Source organism: Cucurbita maxima, unplaced genomic scaffold, assembly GCF_002738345.1.
Source record: "Cucurbita maxima cultivar Rimu unplaced genomic scaffold, Cmax_1.0 Cma_Scf00010, whole genome shotgun sequence".
In the NCBI taxonomy this organism is placed as follows: domain Eukaryota; kingdom Viridiplantae; phylum Streptophyta; class Magnoliopsida; order Cucurbitales; family Cucurbitaceae; genus Cucurbita; species Cucurbita maxima.
This window is the reverse complement of record NW_019272026.1, coordinates 5,353,632-5,372,829: the sequence shown is the minus strand read 5'-3', so window position 1 is coordinate 5,372,829 and position 19,198 is coordinate 5,353,632. Positions and strand designations below refer to the sequence as shown.

At 35.9% G+C, this 19,198-nt stretch overlaps 1 protein-coding gene and 1 long non-coding RNA gene across 3 annotated transcripts; one reads left to right on the top strand and one right to left on the bottom strand.

The window, feature by feature from the left end:
• Positions 1-3,405: 3,405 nt before the first annotated feature.
• Positions 3,406-17,985, top strand: LOC111485093 (DNA annealing helicase and endonuclease ZRANB3). 2 transcript variants are annotated; one of them, XM_023131799.1, is made up of 25 exons: positions 3,406-3,872; positions 4,425-4,643; positions 4,731-4,784; positions 5,364-5,499; positions 6,247-6,422; positions 7,776-7,849; positions 8,005-8,040; positions 8,145-8,235; positions 8,562-8,621; positions 9,250-9,439; positions 10,125-10,318; positions 10,807-10,908; positions 11,267-11,377; positions 11,707-11,772; positions 11,858-11,956; positions 12,565-12,828; positions 12,977-13,126; positions 13,206-13,313; positions 14,400-14,705; positions 15,342-15,529; positions 15,602-15,704; positions 16,469-16,614; positions 16,718-16,797; positions 17,195-17,370; positions 17,481-17,985. In XM_023131799.1, exons 1-25 carry the CDS (start codon positions 3,531-3,533, stop codon positions 17,613-17,615), a joined length of 3,606 nt encoding a protein of 1,201 aa, XP_022987567.1. In that variant the 5' UTR covers positions 3,406-3,530; the 3' UTR covers positions 17,616-17,985. The 2 variants fall into 2 exon arrangements, with proteins under 2 accessions (XP_022987567.1, XP_022987566.1); XM_023131798.1 differs by having other exon boundaries at positions 4,425-4,784.
• Positions 17,986-18,143: 158 nt separating this feature from the next.
• Positions 18,144-18,993, bottom strand: LOC111485095. The gene is made up of 3 exons (XR_002718625.1): positions 18,928-18,993; positions 18,653-18,763; positions 18,144-18,575 (listed from the first exon to the last, which is right to left on the bottom strand). It is a non-coding gene; the product is annotated as an uncharacterized LOC111485095 (long non-coding RNA).
• Positions 18,994-19,198: the final 205 nt, after the last annotated feature.

The window sequence follows — 19,198 nt, the reverse complement described above, 5'->3', positions numbered from 1 at the left end:
TCGATATTGTCCTCGACCCTTCTCTTGTTCTCTTTGGATTTTTCTTTTTAAGCTTCCTCTCAAAGTTTTAAAACGCGTCTGTTATGGAGATGTTTCCACATCCTTATCCTCTGAGGCTCAGCGTCCTCGCTGACACTCGTTTCCCTCTCCAATCGATGTAGAACTCTCCAATCTACTTCTTTTTGGGACCCAACATCGTCGCTGGCACACTGCCTGGTGTCCACCTCCTTCAAACCTCTTCGCTGGCACACCGTTTGGTGCATGGCTCTAATACAATTAGTTACCGCCTAAGCCCACCACTAACATATCTTGTTCTCTTTAGGCGTTTTTTTATTGCCAGGAAAATGTTCAGCACTCTTGCAAATAATGTTTCGTTCCCCTCTCTAATCGAGTGGGATCTAATTATGTTGCGAGTTCCATTGTCTTTGTAAGAATAAAGTATTTTGAAGTGAAATGCTTCTTTTGTAAGCACTTATCCATTATCATCAAGGGTCGTTTTTTAATGACTGGTGGATAGACACTAACCATGGAGCCCCATCAGAACTGCACGTTGGTGCAGAACTGGCAATAAATGTTTGGTTGATGAGAGTGGAAATTGAGCAAATCAAATGCAAGCTGGTGTGAAAGAATAATGTTGGGCCTCTTCCATTCTCTTCTGCCGACAAATTGATACTCAACCGATTGCAGGATTGCGATGGAGACAGAGAAACATTCGTCACAGGGAACATACACTTTTGTGGCCACGAATCCATGCTCGCTCGTTGTAGCCCATGAAACACACAACATAAACAGCTTACCAAATGCTGTTCATGGTCGGTAAATAAAGGGTTCGGTTTTTTCACGTGGCTATTAGGGAGAGATTTTCACACCTCCACACCTTATACCATTTATAGTAGCTCGAACCCACCGCTAGCATTTATGTTCTCTTCAAGCTTTCTCTTCCAGGCTTCTTCCTCAAAGTTTTAAAACGCGTTTACTAGGCAAAAGTTTTCACATTCTTATAAGAAAAGCTTCATTCTTCTCTTCAGCCGACGTGAGATCTCACATAAACGACTAAAAGATCTGTTTGAATGAATAATACTCGATAAAAAAATTAGGTAAAAACTGGTTTTTTTCTTCTTCTGAATTTGTTATTTACTTCCATGAACAGCATTATTGCAGTGAACACAATAGCATGTGTGAGCATGTGGCCCATCATTTGTTCCATTTGAAGGAGTAGTTTTCCCCGTCGGAGCAAAAGGAAGCACTGAAATTATGTTGGGAATAGACTGTTCCATTCTTTGGTGGCTGAGAATTGCCTTGAGTTTCTAGTTTCCAACATTTTTTAGCGCTGTTATTTTCTGTCTCCAACTCGGTTTTGTTTTTTCTTAGTCGTCCTTATCTCTTTAGGACCGATGTATTATTGTGTCGTTGTAACGACATTCTCTCGAGATTGGAATTTCAAAAGAGGGCAACCTTAAAAAGGGAAACCGAACGTATCCTAGAAAACCCATGCACCAAATAAGAAGGTTTGTTTAAAAAAAAAAAAAACTATTTAATTTTATAGCATTTGTATCTATTGGTCGTTTGTGAGAATGTACGTATGGAAGCTAGAACTTAGTCAAACACTTTGGGGCTTTATGTTCATAATGATGTCATGCTTGCTTTTGGTACTCCGGAGAAACAAATCTTAATCGAACCCATTTTTGCCCAATGGATTCAATCTGCTCATGGTAAAACTTCATATGGGTTCGATGTACTTTTATCTTCAACAAGCGGCCCGGCGTTCAATGCGGGTCGAAGCATATGGTTGCCAGGTTGGTTAAATGCTGTTAATGAGAATAGTAATTCACTATTCTTAACAATAGGGCCCGGAGACTTCTTGGTTCATCATGCTATTGCTTTAGGTTTACATACAACTACATTGATCTTAGTAAAAGGTGCTTTAGATGCACGTGGTTCCAAATTAATGCCGGATAAAAAGGATTTTGGTTATAGTTTTCCTTGCGACGGTCCGGGACGAGGTGGTACTTGTGATATTTCGGCTTGGGACGCCTTTTATTTGGCCGTTTTCTGGATGTTAAATACCATTGGATGGGTTACTTTTTATTGGCACTGGAAGCACATCACATTATGGCAGGGTAACGTTTCACAGTTTAATGAATCTTCCACTTATTTGATGGGATGGTTAAGAGATTATCTATGGTTAAACTCTTCACAACTTATCAATGGATATAATCCTTTTGGTATGAATAGTTTATCAGTCTGGGCGTGGATGTTCTTATTTGGACATCTTGTTTGGGCTACTGGATTTATGTTCTTAATTTCCTGGCGCGGATATTGGCAAGAATTGATTGNTTTAGCGTGGGCTCACGAACGCACACCTTTGGCTAATTTGATTCGATGGAGAGATAAACCAGTGGCTCTTTCCATTGTGCAAGCAAGATTAGTTGGATTAGCCCACTTTTCTGTAGGTTATATATTTACTTATGCGGCTTTCTTGATTGCCTCTACATCAGGCAAATTTGGTTAATTTTGTATGTGTTGTATCCTCGAAAATCTCATTTCTTTCGATGGAGAAGGGGATCTTCTTTCTTATATTTCTNTTATGTTCATAATGATGTCATGCTTGCTTTTGGTACTCCGGAGAAACAAATCTTAATCGAACCCATTTTTGCCCAATGGATTCAATCTGCTCATGGTAAAACTTCATATGGGTTCGATGTACTTTTATCTTCAACAAGCGGCCCGACGTTCAATGCGGGTCGAAGCATATGGTTGCCAGATTGGTTAAATGCTGTTAATGAGAATAGTAATTCACTATTCTTAACAATAGGGCCCGGAGACTTCTTGGTTCATCATGCTATTGCTGAGTTTAATTGGTTGGAATAAGTAATGCAAGGTTTTTTTACCCATTTGATTTAATCCATATAAAAAATATTACAAAAAAATGTTCTTAGAGATGTCTAGCCCAGAAGTTGGGAACCCAACCTCAACTAGGGGAGGATTCCCATGTAAACAGAAAATGGAAACATTTTTTTCCATTTGATAAATGAGGTCGGAGATAAGATTATATTATTTATTTTTGTCTTTGTTTCCCCGATTAATATGAAAATAATTTTAATATTAAATTTAAATATTACTCATGAAAATATTAATTTACTAGGTAAAATACGATTTGCTAATAAATATTATATTAAAAATTAGAATTTTAAAATACTATTTTAAAGAATAATAACGTAAAAATTATACGAACCAGATTGGAACCAAAATAAATAGAGAATTTAATTGGAAATGAAATAATTGATGGGATGGAAACGGAAAGCTTACCTGTCCCAGCCCCGTCAGCATCTCTAATCGTTGTTAAAAAAGAAATAATATAGGAAAATTAAGGTGCGTATCAACAGGCGCCAACGACACGCGTGCGCATTTTTCTCCTTTGTTCCTCCTTCCGTATTTGCCCGCGCTTTTGTCACTCAAAATCCATTTCCTCCATTCTTCACCTTCGTCTTTGTTCGAACCCTAAATCAATTCACTCTCAGTGTTGCTGCATGGATATCACTGAAGAGCAACGAAAGCGGGCCGAAGCAAACCGTTTAGCTGCCATAGCCAAACGCAAAGCACTGGTTGAATCTTCTAATGGCCAACTACAACGCCAGGACCCATGGAAGCTTTTCAAATGTCGCAAGATTTCCACTGAGCTAAGTGCTGCCAGTGCAGTCCAATCTTCGAAAAGATTATCCTGTAAGAATACCCACTTGCCTGAAAGGTTTCGAGTGAGGCTGGAAATTTCCTCCCCCGACTCATTCTCGATCACGCCGGAAGCCGTGGAAGGATACTCTTACCCGGGAGAGGAGAATTGCTTCAGGAAATTGAGCGACTTTTTATTCAATGTATGAGTTTCTGGAATTTTCTTATCACCGTCTTTGTTTTGCACGTCTCGAAGATAAGAATTCAATGGAGAAACGCGATACCGTTTGGATTTTGTAGGCGTTTTTCATTTAAATTAGTATTCAACGGGGGAACTTGTGATTATAGTAGCTTTGTTTTTCTTCCTTCTTGATCGCGTGGCTTATCCGGTTTTACCCAGTTCCTCTTCTCATCTTAGAGAGGATGAATGCTAATTTTTTTTGTTTGTTAATTTTCTCCCTCCTTACAATGTTCATTCGACTTTATTTTCATTCAATTTAATTTTATATGAATATATCACCAACTTTGAAATCACTACATGTAGAATTTGAAGGTTCACATCGCAGAGCATCAAATTTGAAATCTTGAAATTTGCCCGTTTGACAATATTTGGAATATGAGCGGCAAATCTCTCTCTCGCTCCTACTCTGATTGCATATGAAGTCCGAGTTAATTACATCACATCTTTGACCAATCTGTGTTTAGAACGTTTGAGTTCTTTTAATAATTCTGACATCCGTTTGTTATACTCTCAGGTCACTCATTCTCACTACACACAAATTATAGGCGGAGGAAAGGCTTGTGTCTATAAGCTGGGGGACTATTGTCCTGTTTTGAAATGTTTAAAGAACTCCAAGGACATTGATGTTGAAGAGATACCATGGACTACATTTAATGTAGTCGAGAGACTTTCACATTCATTTACTTTAGGACGATGGATGCCGTGCAGGCCAGAGCATCTGTCAGATGAGAAGGTCGATGAACTAATGCAGAAATTACCTGATCGGTTACTCAATAGACTCTTACCTTTCCAACTTGATGGTGTAAGATTTGGCTTGCAGAGGGGTGGCCGATGTTTGATAGCTGATGAAATGGGTCTTGGGAAAACACTGCAGGTACTAAATTATATACAAATGAACTTCTGCGCTTCTTATCTACAGTTTTGTCTATTAGTTCCAGTCGATGGTGCTATTGGCATGTCCTTTTTTCTATTACATAATTATATTTGTTAAAAGTTCTTCTTGGCATGGATTGAGTATCTGGTTTCCAATTGAGTCATCCACATTTACATTCACATTTAACCAAGAAACTATTTGACAATCAAATGGAGTAGGGTTTGGCAGTTGTTTTGTGAGAATAATCGAGGTACGTGTACGCTGGCTTGAGTACTCATGGACACACAGATTTTCTCTAACAACTTTGAAAGGGATTTTGAGGGGATGTCAAACAGGTCTTCCTTGTTTACTTCTCGGTGCTGACATGCATCCTTTTACATTCTTGCTGTAACTATTTCCATTAACACCGCATGCTCACAACTGCATGTAGCACATAGCCTAATCATGATATCGATTTTGTTTATTTACGAAGCCCATCCATATATTTTATAAATTTAGTCAAGGTAGCATCTTGTGCATCTACCATCTCTGCTATCACAAAGGTAGATAAACGACCTCTGTATGCTTGATTGTCTACAGGCTATTGCAATTGCTAGCTGCCTCATGGATGAAGAGGGTTCAATGCTCGTTGTTTGCCCTGCTGTTTTACGTTTTTCTTGGGCTGAAGAACTAGAGCGTTGGCTTCCATTTTGTTTGCTTTCTGATATTCATCTTGGTATTGTACTCTTGTATATCTTTTCTTTTTTCCTTTTAAATAATTTGACACCCTTTGTTCTAACAGTACTGATCTTGTCAAGCTAGAAAAGTTCGTTTGTTGATACTCCCCCTTGTTTAATTCAAAAAGTTCAATTGATCATTATTGATATAATATAAAATATCAAAATGAGCTATATCTTTACATGAGAGATTGCTTGATGTTTTTAAAATTTAGAGTGAGATCCATGGTTGTACTTGTAGATATGCATAAGACTATTACCATCATTGCATGTTAAGAGATACATCGGTTGCGCTCAGCAGCTATAATTTCTCAGACATAGATTGAATTCAATTTCAGGTGGCATTAATATATTTAAAAATCTAATTTATAGTTTGGAATTGTCATCCAACAGTTACTATGGCTTCTGCAGTTTTCTGGAGACTGTCCAGTATACAACCTTTAGTTGCAGTTTTTTTTTTTTTTTTTACTGCACCATTAACAATTTATTTATATAGGAGGTATTCGTTGTATTTCCCTCCTTTTTGGAAGTGATGCCGCGTCTCCCTAACATTTTTTCTGATGATCCCTTCCTTTTGAATGAAAAGTTTCATGTTTCTTATAAATAAAAAATAAAAAATAAAATAAAATGCGGTCGAACCATTGGTTTTTTTATTTTCTTTAATAAGTTTTGTTTTCACATTACTAATGTTCATGTATAATGTGAATATCGTCTTTTTTTACAACTTAGAAATTTATTATTTCCAGTTTTCGGTCATCTGGACAATCCTTGCCATTTATCAAAATTCCCAAAAGTGGTGGTAATATCATATACGATGCTTCACCGTTTATGTAAGAGCATTCTTCAGCAGAAGTGGTCTTTATTGATTGTTGATGAATCTCATCACGTAAGATGTGCCAAGAAGTCATCTGAATCAGAAGAGGTAAAAGTTCATACTATATTCAGTATATTTTGATTGGATGCTATTTTTTTTCTCACTTCGGTAGAAATTTCTTTCTATTATTTGCTGGTTTATTTTGAAGTGATTCACTTGCAACAACCTAACAAAATACTGATGCAACTAATGAGGTATTTTCAGTGAAACAGATGGCTTAATCATATTAATTTTCCTATAGTGTTCAGATATGTTTCTGGAAATGTACTTATTTGAAGAATGTTTTATTCATTTATTAGTATTCCAATTATATCAAGTTAGTTCCCTTCCTTTGACTCAGCTAGGAGGATCACTTTATAGATCCATTTGTCATTAATGTTGTGATACTTTATTATTGGGCATATTCTTCTTGAAGGTGATCTTCTTGTTCCTTTTTTATCATTTCTTTGGGGCTTCTGCTTTTATTTCTGTAATGGCTATATTGTGATTTTCATGACTTTGTATTGGAGCCCTTAAAGTCCTGATCAATACCGTCAATTTGAACCACATTTCTAATGCTTTATGAAGAAATTAGGGTATAACTATATTAATCTTGCACACATTCTTCTTGAAGGAGATTTTTCCTTTTCTTCTTTTACCACTTCCTTTAAAAAAAAAAAAAAATTTAGATTGAGGATTTCTTCTCCTCTTCCAGACCTGTAGTTTTAAATTATTATTATTTTTTTAAAATTTCTAATAATTTTTTATTTTATAAAAGTAAAAGGGGGACAGATCCCTATGCTACATCATTATGATTATTTCATTATTATTCTTGCACACATTCTTCTTGAAGGTGATTTTTCCTTTTCTTCTTTTACCACTTTAAAAAAAAAAATTTAGATTGAGGATTTCTCCTCCTCTTCCAGACCTGTAGTTTTAAATTATTATTATTTTTTTAAAATTTCTAATAATTTTTTATTTTATAAAAGTAAAAGGGGGACAGATCCCTATGCTACATCATTATGATTATGTAGTTCCTTCAATCACTGTTGTGTGTTGTATAGCACCTTCACTGTAGATTTGGAAGTTACATTCTTTCGTGCCCAGAAGATTCATGCACATGGATTAATATGCGTGGCTAGAAAGAAGCAAGAGAACCTTCAAGGGTGTATAGGTGTCTTGGGCGTTGCATATTTCTTACCTGTAGTTTCTTGTTGTTTTGATTTGTAATAATTGGAGTCACTTCTTGTAATTGCCTTGTTTTGTTGTAGTGGGTTCCTTTGCCTTGAGATTTATATGTGTTTGTGTGTGGTCCTCTATTGTTTTTTTCATTTATGATATATCGTGGTTTTTAATTTAAGACAAAGGACTAATATGCTTGCATCGGGAAATGTGTTGTAACCTCTTGCTTTTTTTGCTCAGATAAAGGCAGTTCTTGATTTAGCAACAAAGGTCCAGCATATTATTCTTCTATCTGGAACTCCATCTTTATCAAGGTTGCATCGTGGATTTCTCCAAGTGAATTCTTTTATGGTCTTGTGAAAATGATGTCTTTTCTCATTCAGGATATGTCTATCATATTTTATCTTATATTTTTCCTTTTAGTTTCTATTCATTATAACATCTCACTTTTTTTCCTAGGTGATCATAGGCCATATGACATTTTTCATCAGATAGACATGCTATGGCAAGCTCTCTCAAGCCTTCACATCTTAGATATGAATTGAATGACATATTCTAATCATCTGATTATGTCAGTAGTTCATGTGCTCAATTGTGTATCTACTGTAGGCCTGGTTTGCTGGGAAAGACCAAGTATGAGTTTGCAAAAACTTACTGCGATGTCAAATTTGTTCGTACATCTCAGGGGAAAACTTTTAAGGTACTAGTTGAATTTGGAATGTTTGTTGAAGAGCATTCTATCTTCCTATTTCTCAATGTTAAGAATCTGCACGTGGTGTTGTCTAAAAATTATTGTGAATGAAGTGGGAAAGGTTCAAAAAGAAAGGAAAAACTAAAATGGTTGGTCCTTTTTGGATAATACAACATTTTTGTGAATCTTAGCCTAAGAAGTAAGAAAAACAAGAACATCAGCGATCAGAAGTATTGTTTTATATTTCAACCGTGTCCTGGCTTTTGTTTACATTGAATTTCTATGTTTCATTTTAAGGTTACAGAGTTTAAGCTTCAATGGAATTTCTGCTGCAGGACTTCTCGAAAGGCATTCGATTAGATGAGTTGAATGTGCTGCTCAAGCAAACTGTTATGGTGTGCGCTCATTCTCTCTGTTACTTATGTATGAGGACACAGACTTGTCATATTGCTGGATCATTAGTTTCTCTCAAGAATATTATCATCTTAAATTTAGGCAAATATGGAGGATGCTGGACTGTGCTTATTGGGATTGAGATTAGAAAAATTATCCATATAGTAGTAAGATGTTTAGTCAGCGACTGCAAATAAGTTGTCTTCCTTGGTAAAAGCCCTTTTTGTTTCTGCACTAGGAATTTTTTCTTTATCCATGGGAGAATTTCTATTATTTTTATATCCATTTTCTTAGATAATTTTATGCAATTAAGAGTCTTCGCTTCTGTGTGTGTTGTTTTAAAAGATAGGCCATAATTGCAGGCACCCTCTGTCAGTTTTTAATAATTACAAATTTTGAAGAAATAGGTAATTTGTTGCCTAAAACTTTTCTTTGATTTTTCATATCTAATTATCCATAATACCATATCTTTAATATAAATAAATTTATTTTTATTTCTATGTTCGCTTCATGCTTAAACCCTACAAAGCAATTGTGCTTTAAAGAACAATGGTTGTTAATTTGTTTAGCATCTCGCTTTGGAATCGTTGCACCTCTCTTGATTAGTTAATTTGTTTGTTTCCATTGTAGATAAGACGTTTGAAAGAGCATGTATTGATTCAACTACCACCCAAACGCAGGCAGATCATAAGATTGTTGTTGAAAAGTTCTGATATAGTTGGAGCAAAGGTGGCTACTAGGGTGGTGATCAATGGTGATCAGGATAGAAATGCTGCTGAAAACAATATAGACGATATTTTGGGGGAAGAGGAACCTGATGGTAAGCATGAATTATTCTTTATTTGTTGCTTTTCTTTGTCTTAATTAAGTTTGTTAATACAGAAATTATTCCTGTTGGTCATATCTGATATTCAACCTGTGTTGTTGTGAAAAAAACTGTGTTCACTAAAAGTTGTTTTTCCGGTTGAAATTTACGTGTATCAGGTATCATATTATATTTTTTTAGATCTGTGATGACATTGCTCTTCTTTTGGCTGGCTGCTGTCTGATATTTCTCTTGTCAACGATTATATAATGACAATGTTGGTGGCTTTAGTATGTAAAAATTGTTGTATGAGCTAATGAGTAACTCACTTTCATTGTACCATGGAATATAGTTTGTAGAAAGTATTTTAAAAGGATCATCATATATCACCAGGACTCGGTTGTTTTTTCTGTAGTTTGATTGTATCATAGACAAGCTGTAATTACAAAAGACTCTTTATGCTTAGTGCACCACCAAGAAGCTAAAGTTTGGGTATGACTACAAAAAAAAAAAAAAAAATAATAATAATAATAATAAATAAATATATATATATATATACATACATACATACATACATACATATATTTACATACTAAAGTGAGATGTGGAAGAGATGAAAGACTGAGCAAGAGCACCATTTCAGCTACTTTTTGGACTTCCCATCTCTTTTTTCATTGATTTTTTTCCCACGATTTTTCAGATGGTGGAGCTTGCGGAACTGGGAAACTTTCCTTTCATGAACTGGGTGTTGCAAAGCTATCTGGTTTTCGTGAATGGTTTTCTATTCATCCAATTATTTCTGAAACAGATGGTTTGATGGACTTGGATTTGAAGACCGATTCCCAAAAGATGATCATTTTTGCTCATCATCATAAAGTTCTCGATGGAGTACAGGTGAGATTCTCTCTAATTTCTTCTATGAAATTTTTGTTACTGTGAAGTTGCTCGTTTGTTATTCAGACCTTTTTCTCTTTCCAAGTTTTTGGTTGCAAATACCACAAATTGGACGATGTTTCACTAGACAGTAGAGTGCAAATTATGAAGAACTGACGATGTTGTTTATAGGAGGTCTATATTGTAAATGGAGCTTTACCATATGTTTATGCTTTTCTGAATGGAATTGATGTAGTTTCTCCAGAAGCTTTCTTTTAATTTCTTGTTTGTATGTGGTTACTTCCTCCGGAAAATGCTTTTTTTCTTCTTCTATTTTGCATAAAGATATCAGCTTCAATTAAATTCACATCTTCAATTTTTGGAGTTGCTTTACCATACGCGTAAGTTCACATTGGCAACTAGTGGCATACCAATTTTTTGCGCACAACTTGTGTCTTCGGGCTTCTATTTTTTTCTGTTTAAATCTTTCGTCATTTGATTTCCCATAGGAACTCATGTGTGAAAAGGGAATCCAGTTTGTTCGCATTGATGGCACAACTCTTGCTCGAGACAGGCAATCAGCTGTGCTGTTATTCCAGTCGTCATCCGAGGTTTGATCTTATTCTTGTGTAACCTTCACATTCATTGTTTACATTGTCGTGCTTTTCTCATATAGCCAGTGTGAAACAATTGCTGAATGTTAGAATAATTAACAAATGGGGATTGATGCAACTTTCATATAGAAATAGTTGAATTTCTTGAAAACAAGGATAAAAGAAAATAGAGTATTTCTTGAACTTGAAACTGCATTTGGTTGCAGTTGGAATCCATAAATTTGAAATCGGAAAAATTACTTTTGTCCATAAAATTTAAATACATAGAAAGTAAAATGTCTTCGCAAGAACACAAATGTTGAACTAAAGTAACTACATCCTCATATTGGCCACAATAATTTTCTCCATGCATCAGGTTAAAATTGCTATCATAGGTATTACTGCTGGTGGAGTTGGACTTGATTTCTCTTCAGCACAAAATGTTGTGTTTTTGGAATTGCCTCAGTCACCGTCGTTGATGCTTCAGGTCTGGATACTCATCCTTCTTCTTAACCTCTAAAAAATTACTTTTATCAAACCCATTTTTATATTCATGTCTTTGGCAACTGTTATTTTCGAAAAAAAGTAGGAAACCGTACATAAAATAAGCATTAGAAAGTGCTAGAAAATGGAGATAACGTATGAACCCTCTCCCGTCTCTACCTTCCTCTCTCTCTCTCTTGACCTGTCACGTTTCACCTATGAACATGTCTCTTGAGTCTCCACTAGTTCGTAAAGGAGAAGATAAACAAGTCTCCGCTCAACTACTTGAAATCTATGACTATTCATGACATGTATGTTTTGATTGACCTGAAGGCCGAGGATAGAGCTCACAGGCGAGGGCAGACCAAGGCAGTCAACATATACATTTTCTGTGCTAAGGTTTTCATTATGCTTTCAATATATGTGAATGATTTTCCCCAAGAATCATATTAACTACTCTTGCTGATTATTTTATGTTACACAGGATACGATAGATGAGTCTCATTGGCGAAAATTGAACAAGAGTTTGCGCCGCGTTACCTCAACTACTGATGGAAAATATGATGCAATTCAAGAAATAGCGGTACATTGTTATATTTTTACATAATATGATGAATCATGTTTCATATATATATTTTGAATTCAGGACATTGTTTTCTTTTCTAAACCCTTCTTTTCTCAACCTTCTCCTTGAGAAATTATAATTTCCCGCTGAGATTGGCCTCATATCATATGAATAAAGGCAACCATGTAGGAAGTGTGGTCTGTTGCGTAAGGGGCGTTGATATGATAAGGGCTCTTAGTGAACCTATGATCCAAGTGTTTTGTTAAAAGCTTCTATTAGTATGTAGCCTATCAATCTTCTTGACATTTTTATATTGAAATATTTTCACGGATGCCATCATGTGCAATTCTATTTTATTTTCTGCTTTCTTTATGTCTTTCTTTCTTGTAATCTCTCCAACATGTTTATATATGCCACTTGGACGATGTTTTCTTGACTCCCTTCTGTTATTTTGTTACCTTCAATTCAACGAAATAGTTTCATAAGTAAAAAAAAAAAAAAAAAATGAAGAAGAAAAATGGTATAGAATAACCCCTTTTCTTGTTTTTTTTTTTTCATTTATTATTTTAAGCAATCTGATCATAAGTCAAAATGTGCTATGAAATTTCATTTATGATAATGAACAGGTAGAACGTGTTTCTTATCTAGAAGCATGTGGCAGAAGTGGTACAAGTTCTGAGAGTCAGATGAACTCAGCAACATGCATTAAACTCTCCTCAAAAATGGCGAGAGCTCAAGGCCATGGCTCTTTGGAGGTTGAAGTTAATGACGAGTTGAATGGCTCTTTTAAGGTTGAAGTAAAAGATGAGTTGAATGCTAAGACTGATTATCCACCTGACCAAAATGATGACATCGACATAACAACTCAAACAGATCAAGTAGCCATTAAGGTAATTTGTCATTGAGTAAAAGGAGGAACAAGCTTCCTACTTGCATGTTTTAATTTCAAATTTTCAACACATATATTTTCAATATTCAGTTTAGCTTCTATTGCAGAGTTCGTATTTCTGAGATATTAAATATACCTTCTTAGTACAGGGTGAAATGTTGTCCGGGCAACTGAACAATGATTCTCTCTCGATGGGAAAATCAGAAGAGAATCGTACTACAGTTGACAATAGAAGTCTTGAAATTTCTTCCTGTCCTCCATTGGAAAAGCAAGGTGGAGAAAAGGATCAAGCACAGAAGGTAGAATGCTGATAGGAATTCTCAAGACACTTGTATGTCTTATCTTCACTGTAGAGTTTTAATGACTTTCAGAATGCAGGAAGAGAAGTTATGTTCTGGGACATCAAAAGTTGATAATGGTGAACCCCATCTGATCACTGAGCCTGAAAAAAGTTCCTTGAACCATGTTCATGTTCTGCGATTTGAGGTACTTCGGTTGTGTTTAATAAACTGATTTTTTTTAGATAACCTGGGTGTTCTGGCCAACAAGTGAAACTGCTCAAGTTTTTGTTCATTCATATTGATTACTCAGCTCAAAACTTCGTTGATATTTAAGCATTAAAACGCCTTTCCAAAGAAGGGGGGATGTACTCTCTTCATCAGAAGTTTCATTAAGAAAAGTTTGCTATTCTATGATGCATGGGTGCTCTCTCATCTTTGAGTATGGAAACTGTTAAACACATCTATAGTTAAATTTCAGCTTTTGTGTTAGATTGGTGAGGTCCTATGTTTGAACCCCAGTAATGTAATTTTCTCCCTAATTAATATTGATTTTCACTTGTTGGACCTTGTACAAAATTTCAATCCACTTGTGTGGGGGAGTGTTAAAGATTGATATGATTTACTTTAACCTATCGACGTAAGCTTTTAGGTTGACAGTGATTTAATGAATAATGGGAAACAAATATTGTAATAATGAAATTTTACAAAAGGAGGGGATTAAAGTCAAACCCTGGCCACGGAGATAATAATGAATATAGAAATTCTACAAAGAGGGGGAGGAAAGTCAAATCCATAGCAAGGAAGATTACAAAAAGAAAAAAAGTCGGTTCAAGATTATAATTGTTAAAGGGAGAATGAAACCATGAAATTTAGGATCAGAGTCATGGTTAACATTATCTTAAGATTCACTTGAGGCGGGCTTGGCAGAGATTGTTTAAACGCATTAATCCATAGGTTGGTGGTTCTATTCTTCTCAAACAGATCAAACTTAGCTGACAATGACATGTTGATCTATTTTTGCATTTAGAACCTTATGACAATGATTCATAGTTGATTTTTAATTCTCTTCGATGTCTCCAATATCATGTTCAGGTGGTAGATCGTTCAAATTTAACTGGAAATAGTTATATCCTCAGATAAAAAAATTAGTTTATTACCAGATTCAGCATTCCATTTAATGGTTTGACAAGAGCTGTTATATCCAACCTATTTGCTGCTTCCCTAGTTTATTCTTGCTGCATTGGATCTTGCGTTGACAACTGATAACAAAATGATCTACCTTCATTTTCAGATTAGTCAGTATACAGGAAGGGTCCACTTGTATAGATGCATTCCTGAGATAGACTTACGACCAAGGCCACTGTTTCTTAATTTTCGACCAGAAGAAGTTGAATTGATAGACTGTTCTGTTGATGACAGTGAAAAAACAGATTTCAATTTGGACGCCACACTCTACAAACTTGCTCTTCAAGAATTTCTCAGTGAATGGCGTAAGTTGAGACCCATTGAGCAAAGAAAGTTATATGGAAAGCCACTGCAACTTCCTTTGGATATTGAATTGTGCTACTTGAAGGAAAGCATCAACCACAACGCTGATGTATGTTGATTTTAATTTGAGTAAGATTTTTCCTGGGTCAAGATGTAGTTCAGTGTATGCCTACTCCCTTTCATGTAGTCTGGCTTGCTTAAATAAGCTACTCCATCTTATATTTGCAAATATGTTAGGTGTAATCATTAATTATATTTTCTTATTCTGATTATTTACTTTTATGCATCGAGTCTTTCTCCTATATAAGAAGGCTAGATATCGTACTATTGATTTTTTATCCTGTTTAAATTTAGAGTTAATTTATCATTTATATCTTTTTACAATACCTCTTACTTGTGGACTTATGATACAACGAGTATAATGAAGTGCCTAATATATAGCCCCTAATTTAATTGGTACTAAACGGTTGGGCTAGATATAAATTTGAAATTAACCAATTGGTATGGCTAATTTATCATTTATTTATTTTACAATGCCTCTTATTTGTGGACTTATGATACAATGCGAGTATAATGAGGTGCTTAATATATACCCTTGATTTAATTGGTACAAAGTGGTCATACGGCAAGATATTGTTTTTTTCTTATGTTCTATAGCTAACTAGTAAGTATGGATGCTTCAGTTCAGAATGGGATGAGTCCATCATTACTATATCAACATTTATAATTGCATCTCTCTATGCAGGGAGTGTTGAAGGGTAAGAGTTTGCGGCGGACAACACCAATCGATGACATTAGCCGACCATTACCATCTTCTGCTGTATGGAAACTGGTCCAATTGTGCTATGGCTCTGGAAAAAGAAAGAAAGAATATTCTCAGGGTTGGACTCTGACAGACGAACCTCTTTGTAAACTATGTCAAACACCATGCCAGTAAGTCCATTTCTTTATCTTTGTAAGTTGTAAATTCTTTGATCAAACATCAATTGTTTCCTCAACTTTCAGGGGCATCAATGCAAAGACACCTGAATATTTTGAAGATCTTTTCTGTAATCTTGGCTGTTATGAAGAATACCGCGTTAGGATTAGTAGCACATCCCTCCGTCGGGTGAGAATATCAATCATTCATGTTTTTCTATCAATGTTATACAGTTCGACATGTGCATGTAGTAGTGGAGTAAAATGTCGGTTGGCATGCTAATCAACTATTAGTAAGACACGTGTTTGTGCAAGTCGCATGGGTTGAGGCCTGACGACAACTTGCACAAGAACCCTTATGCTAGGTCATCTAACTGATAATAACTAATAAGATATATGAATTATTTTATAAGCTAGAGTTGAGGCTCGACAAAGATTGCACCTCAAAATAATGATATGTCGTGCGTGTCTTGAGTGTATAGTTTATAATTTACCGTTGTGTGGAATCTACTTTTCAGCTAATGAAAACTGTTATTGATGATATTGGTGCTGAAGATTCTTTTAGTGATGATTTAGTATCACTATTTCAAAAAAAAGTCACAAAAACATTCCCCATTCTCTTCCTTCATCAATTCCTAGCAATTTTTTCCCCTCTTATTGAAGCCTCTAGTCTCAAGATGCGTGAAATTCCTCCTTTCAATTCCCAAAGCATTCATTGTTGAAATTTGATTGCTCTTTTGCATTTGTGGCTTGGGTTCGGTGGTTCTTGTTTGATTTTTTGGGGCTCAGTCCAGTATCTTTGGACATTAGTCTCATTTCATTTATTCAATAAAAAGTCTGGCGTCTTTGTCAGAAAAAAAAAAAAAAAAAAGAACTAGTTTCTGTATGCCATTTCCTTTATTTTCATACGATTCTTGTTTAGCTATATCTGTTATCAAATGCTTGAACTACCAGGAACTGTTTCAAATGGAGCATGGTGTCTGCTCAACTTGTCATTTGGACTGTCATAAGCTCGTAAAGCACATAAGACCATTGTCCGTGGAGATGCGGCGCGATTATATTGAGAAAGTAGCACCTACGTTGGCAAGCCGGAAAAATTTGTAAGTCTATAGTTTCAAATTATTTGGCAGGTAAGTATGCAGTGAATAACAAAGGGTGGTTTCTATTTTCCGAGTTCTGACATTATCTCTTCATGTCTGGAAGGCTTGAAAAGATTGTTAATAATCCAACTGAGGGCAACGCGTGGCATGCTGACCACATTGTTCCTGTTTACCGAGGTGGAGGTATGGAACATTCTACCTAGAAATTTATGTATTAGATATTGTATTTACGCTTCTTTTTTAGGTTTTAAAATTATACAGCGTATGGACTAATATGGGCTAATTCCCAACATGCTCATCTCCAAGCTGTACACGAAAATATCTCAATATCAGTTCAAAGTGAGCTGAGAATTATGGATAATTATACTCATGTCTCCATAATGTAGTGGCATTTCTAGAATTGAAATGCATGCATGTCCATGTTTCAAGCCCAGGAATAATTTCAGGATGCTATAGTTTTATAATAACCAAACCATTTGAAGCACTAAATAGTTTGCATTCTCAGTTTTCTATTTGGTCGTTTTACTGGGTATATGAAATAGTGGTGACTGATTAATCTGAGTTATGTTCACCACTGAAGGTGAATGCAGGCTAGAGAATATGAGGACCTTGTGTGTGGCATGTCATTTTGATGTTACCGCTGAGCAACGTGCTGAACGAAGATTAGTTCGGCTGAAAGCTAAGAAGCGACTTAGAGACACTATCACTGATATCAAGAAAAGTGAAAATACTGAAAGGATAGATAACGATATTCAGGTTTGTGCTTGTTGTACCAGTTTTCTACGTAGTTTAGTTAACAAATTTACCTTATAAAATTAGAGGGAACCTTGTGAAAAAATAGCTAATATTCTTGAAACAAATCACAGAATCGAGTGCACGATGCGCAAGAGAATGTACTTGATGAACAGCTAATCTTAGTGAAGGTTCCTGGAAGTGCTTACTCCAAAGACGACTGCTTGGACAATAATACAGAGGGTCCCGAAGAGTCCACAGCAGCTTAGAGGTCAAAATATTTTGGTTTACATTTTTCAAACAGCAAAATAATTCTCGTCGCTCCACATTGTTGTATATCTGTCTGCCATGGCTGGGTTTTGTGTGTGTTTTACAGTCCGAATTGGCGACTCAATCCCAGCTGCAACACATGCGCCAAAGGAAGTAGCGACCAATTGCATTCTCGGACTTGACCGGCTGGAAAATATGTGCTGTATGTTGTAACCACATGCACGATCCAATTTGTTGCTCAATTCCAACCTTACCCATTGTTTGAACCTGCAAGTCAATGATGCTTGCTTGTTCCCATATTAGAATTGCAATATGTTCTTGTAACTTAGATCTATTTAATGTAATTGCTTGATTGGTCTGAATTCTGGACATTTTCTAAGTATTAGTTTCAAAGCCTTTTTAAAAGTTTATAAACGCTAGATTCTTGATTTTATTAAAAGCAATAAAAACTGTTCACAAACAATTTCTTTATCTACATATTTTTGTGCACCTGTTAAAAAATTTAACAAATGCCCATTTTCGTTCTATTCCCTGGGGGGAAGGTGGATCAAAGAAAGGCCGCTTACTTCTCTGCTGGACTGATGACGGTTTATGTAGTGGTCGGCCTTCCTACTAAGATGCCTTCTTGCTTGAAGAGCCCCTTTACTATGATGGAGTAAGCAAAAAAAAAAAACCAAAAATTGTGATTTCTGCTGACATTGCGGCTGCCTCTAATGGTTCCGTCCATTTGAGGTTTTCTAGACTCGACACCATTTGGGTTACATTCATTTGATTCATCGTTCTCTTGTATTGAATTGGATTGCACAGATGACACTGGCGGATTATTTTTGCAGGATCTCAATAACGAGAGCAGCAATGTCTATGCTTAGTTCCTGCAGAACAACGGACTTGTTCTGCCCACACCCATAACAAGCAGCAACCATGGGGTCGCTGAAGAACACAAACGGCAGGTCGCACACCTAAGAACACAAATCTCATTCGTCAATTTCATCCGAATACGAAACTAGGGATGGGATCGGTCTGGCAGTATACTAACTTTGTGGAGTATGGTAGGGCTCTTTCCCCAGCGAAGAACTTGTTGATTCTCAGGATGGAACAGAGCAAAATGGCCAAGAATGGACAAAGACTCAAGAAGCAGAAGACCAATCTGAGGATGATCAAGCAGGTTTGAAAGCTTAAAACTAAACGTAACACATAAAGGCGAAAATAAACTAAGGCAAAGAATAAAACTGAGTTCAATGGATGTGTAAAAATTACAGAGGACCAGTATCAATGGACTAGCTTAGCACCCTAAAACAAAAAAGGAATTACTAGCTAAGGTTTTTGTAGGGCAGTGGCAGGTGGCCAAGGTTTTTCTAGGGCTTTAATTTTCGCCATCAGTAAACGATCAGTGTTTGAATATTGGCTGTAAGGGAGACAGTCATCCTCGTGATGTGGCGGTGCTCCGTCGTGCCGGAACCTTTGTTCATTTCCACCGCGAGACACAATATATACCCCTTTTTCTTGAATTTTTTTGTTAATTTTTTATTTTTCCTCTTAAATTTATTAGGAGAAATAATCGATAGAATTTCGTTCTCATCCC

What these genes read in the sequence shown, in the direction of transcription:
- LOC111485093 (XM_023131798.1), top strand. Translation starts at nt 3,531, where the DNA reads ATGGATATCACTGAAGAGCAACGAAAGCGGGCCGAAGCAAACCGTTTA. An exon ending in TGCTCAAGCAAACTGTTATG is followed by an intron (nt 8,622 to 9,249) that starts GTGTGCGCTCAT and finishes TTTCCATTGTAG; the next exon opens with ATAAGACGTTTGAAAGAGCA. An exon ending in CAGATCAAGTAGCCATTAAG is followed by an intron (nt 12,829 to 12,976) that starts GTAATTTGTCAT and finishes TTCTTAGTACAG; the next exon opens with GGTGAAATGTTGTCCGGGCA.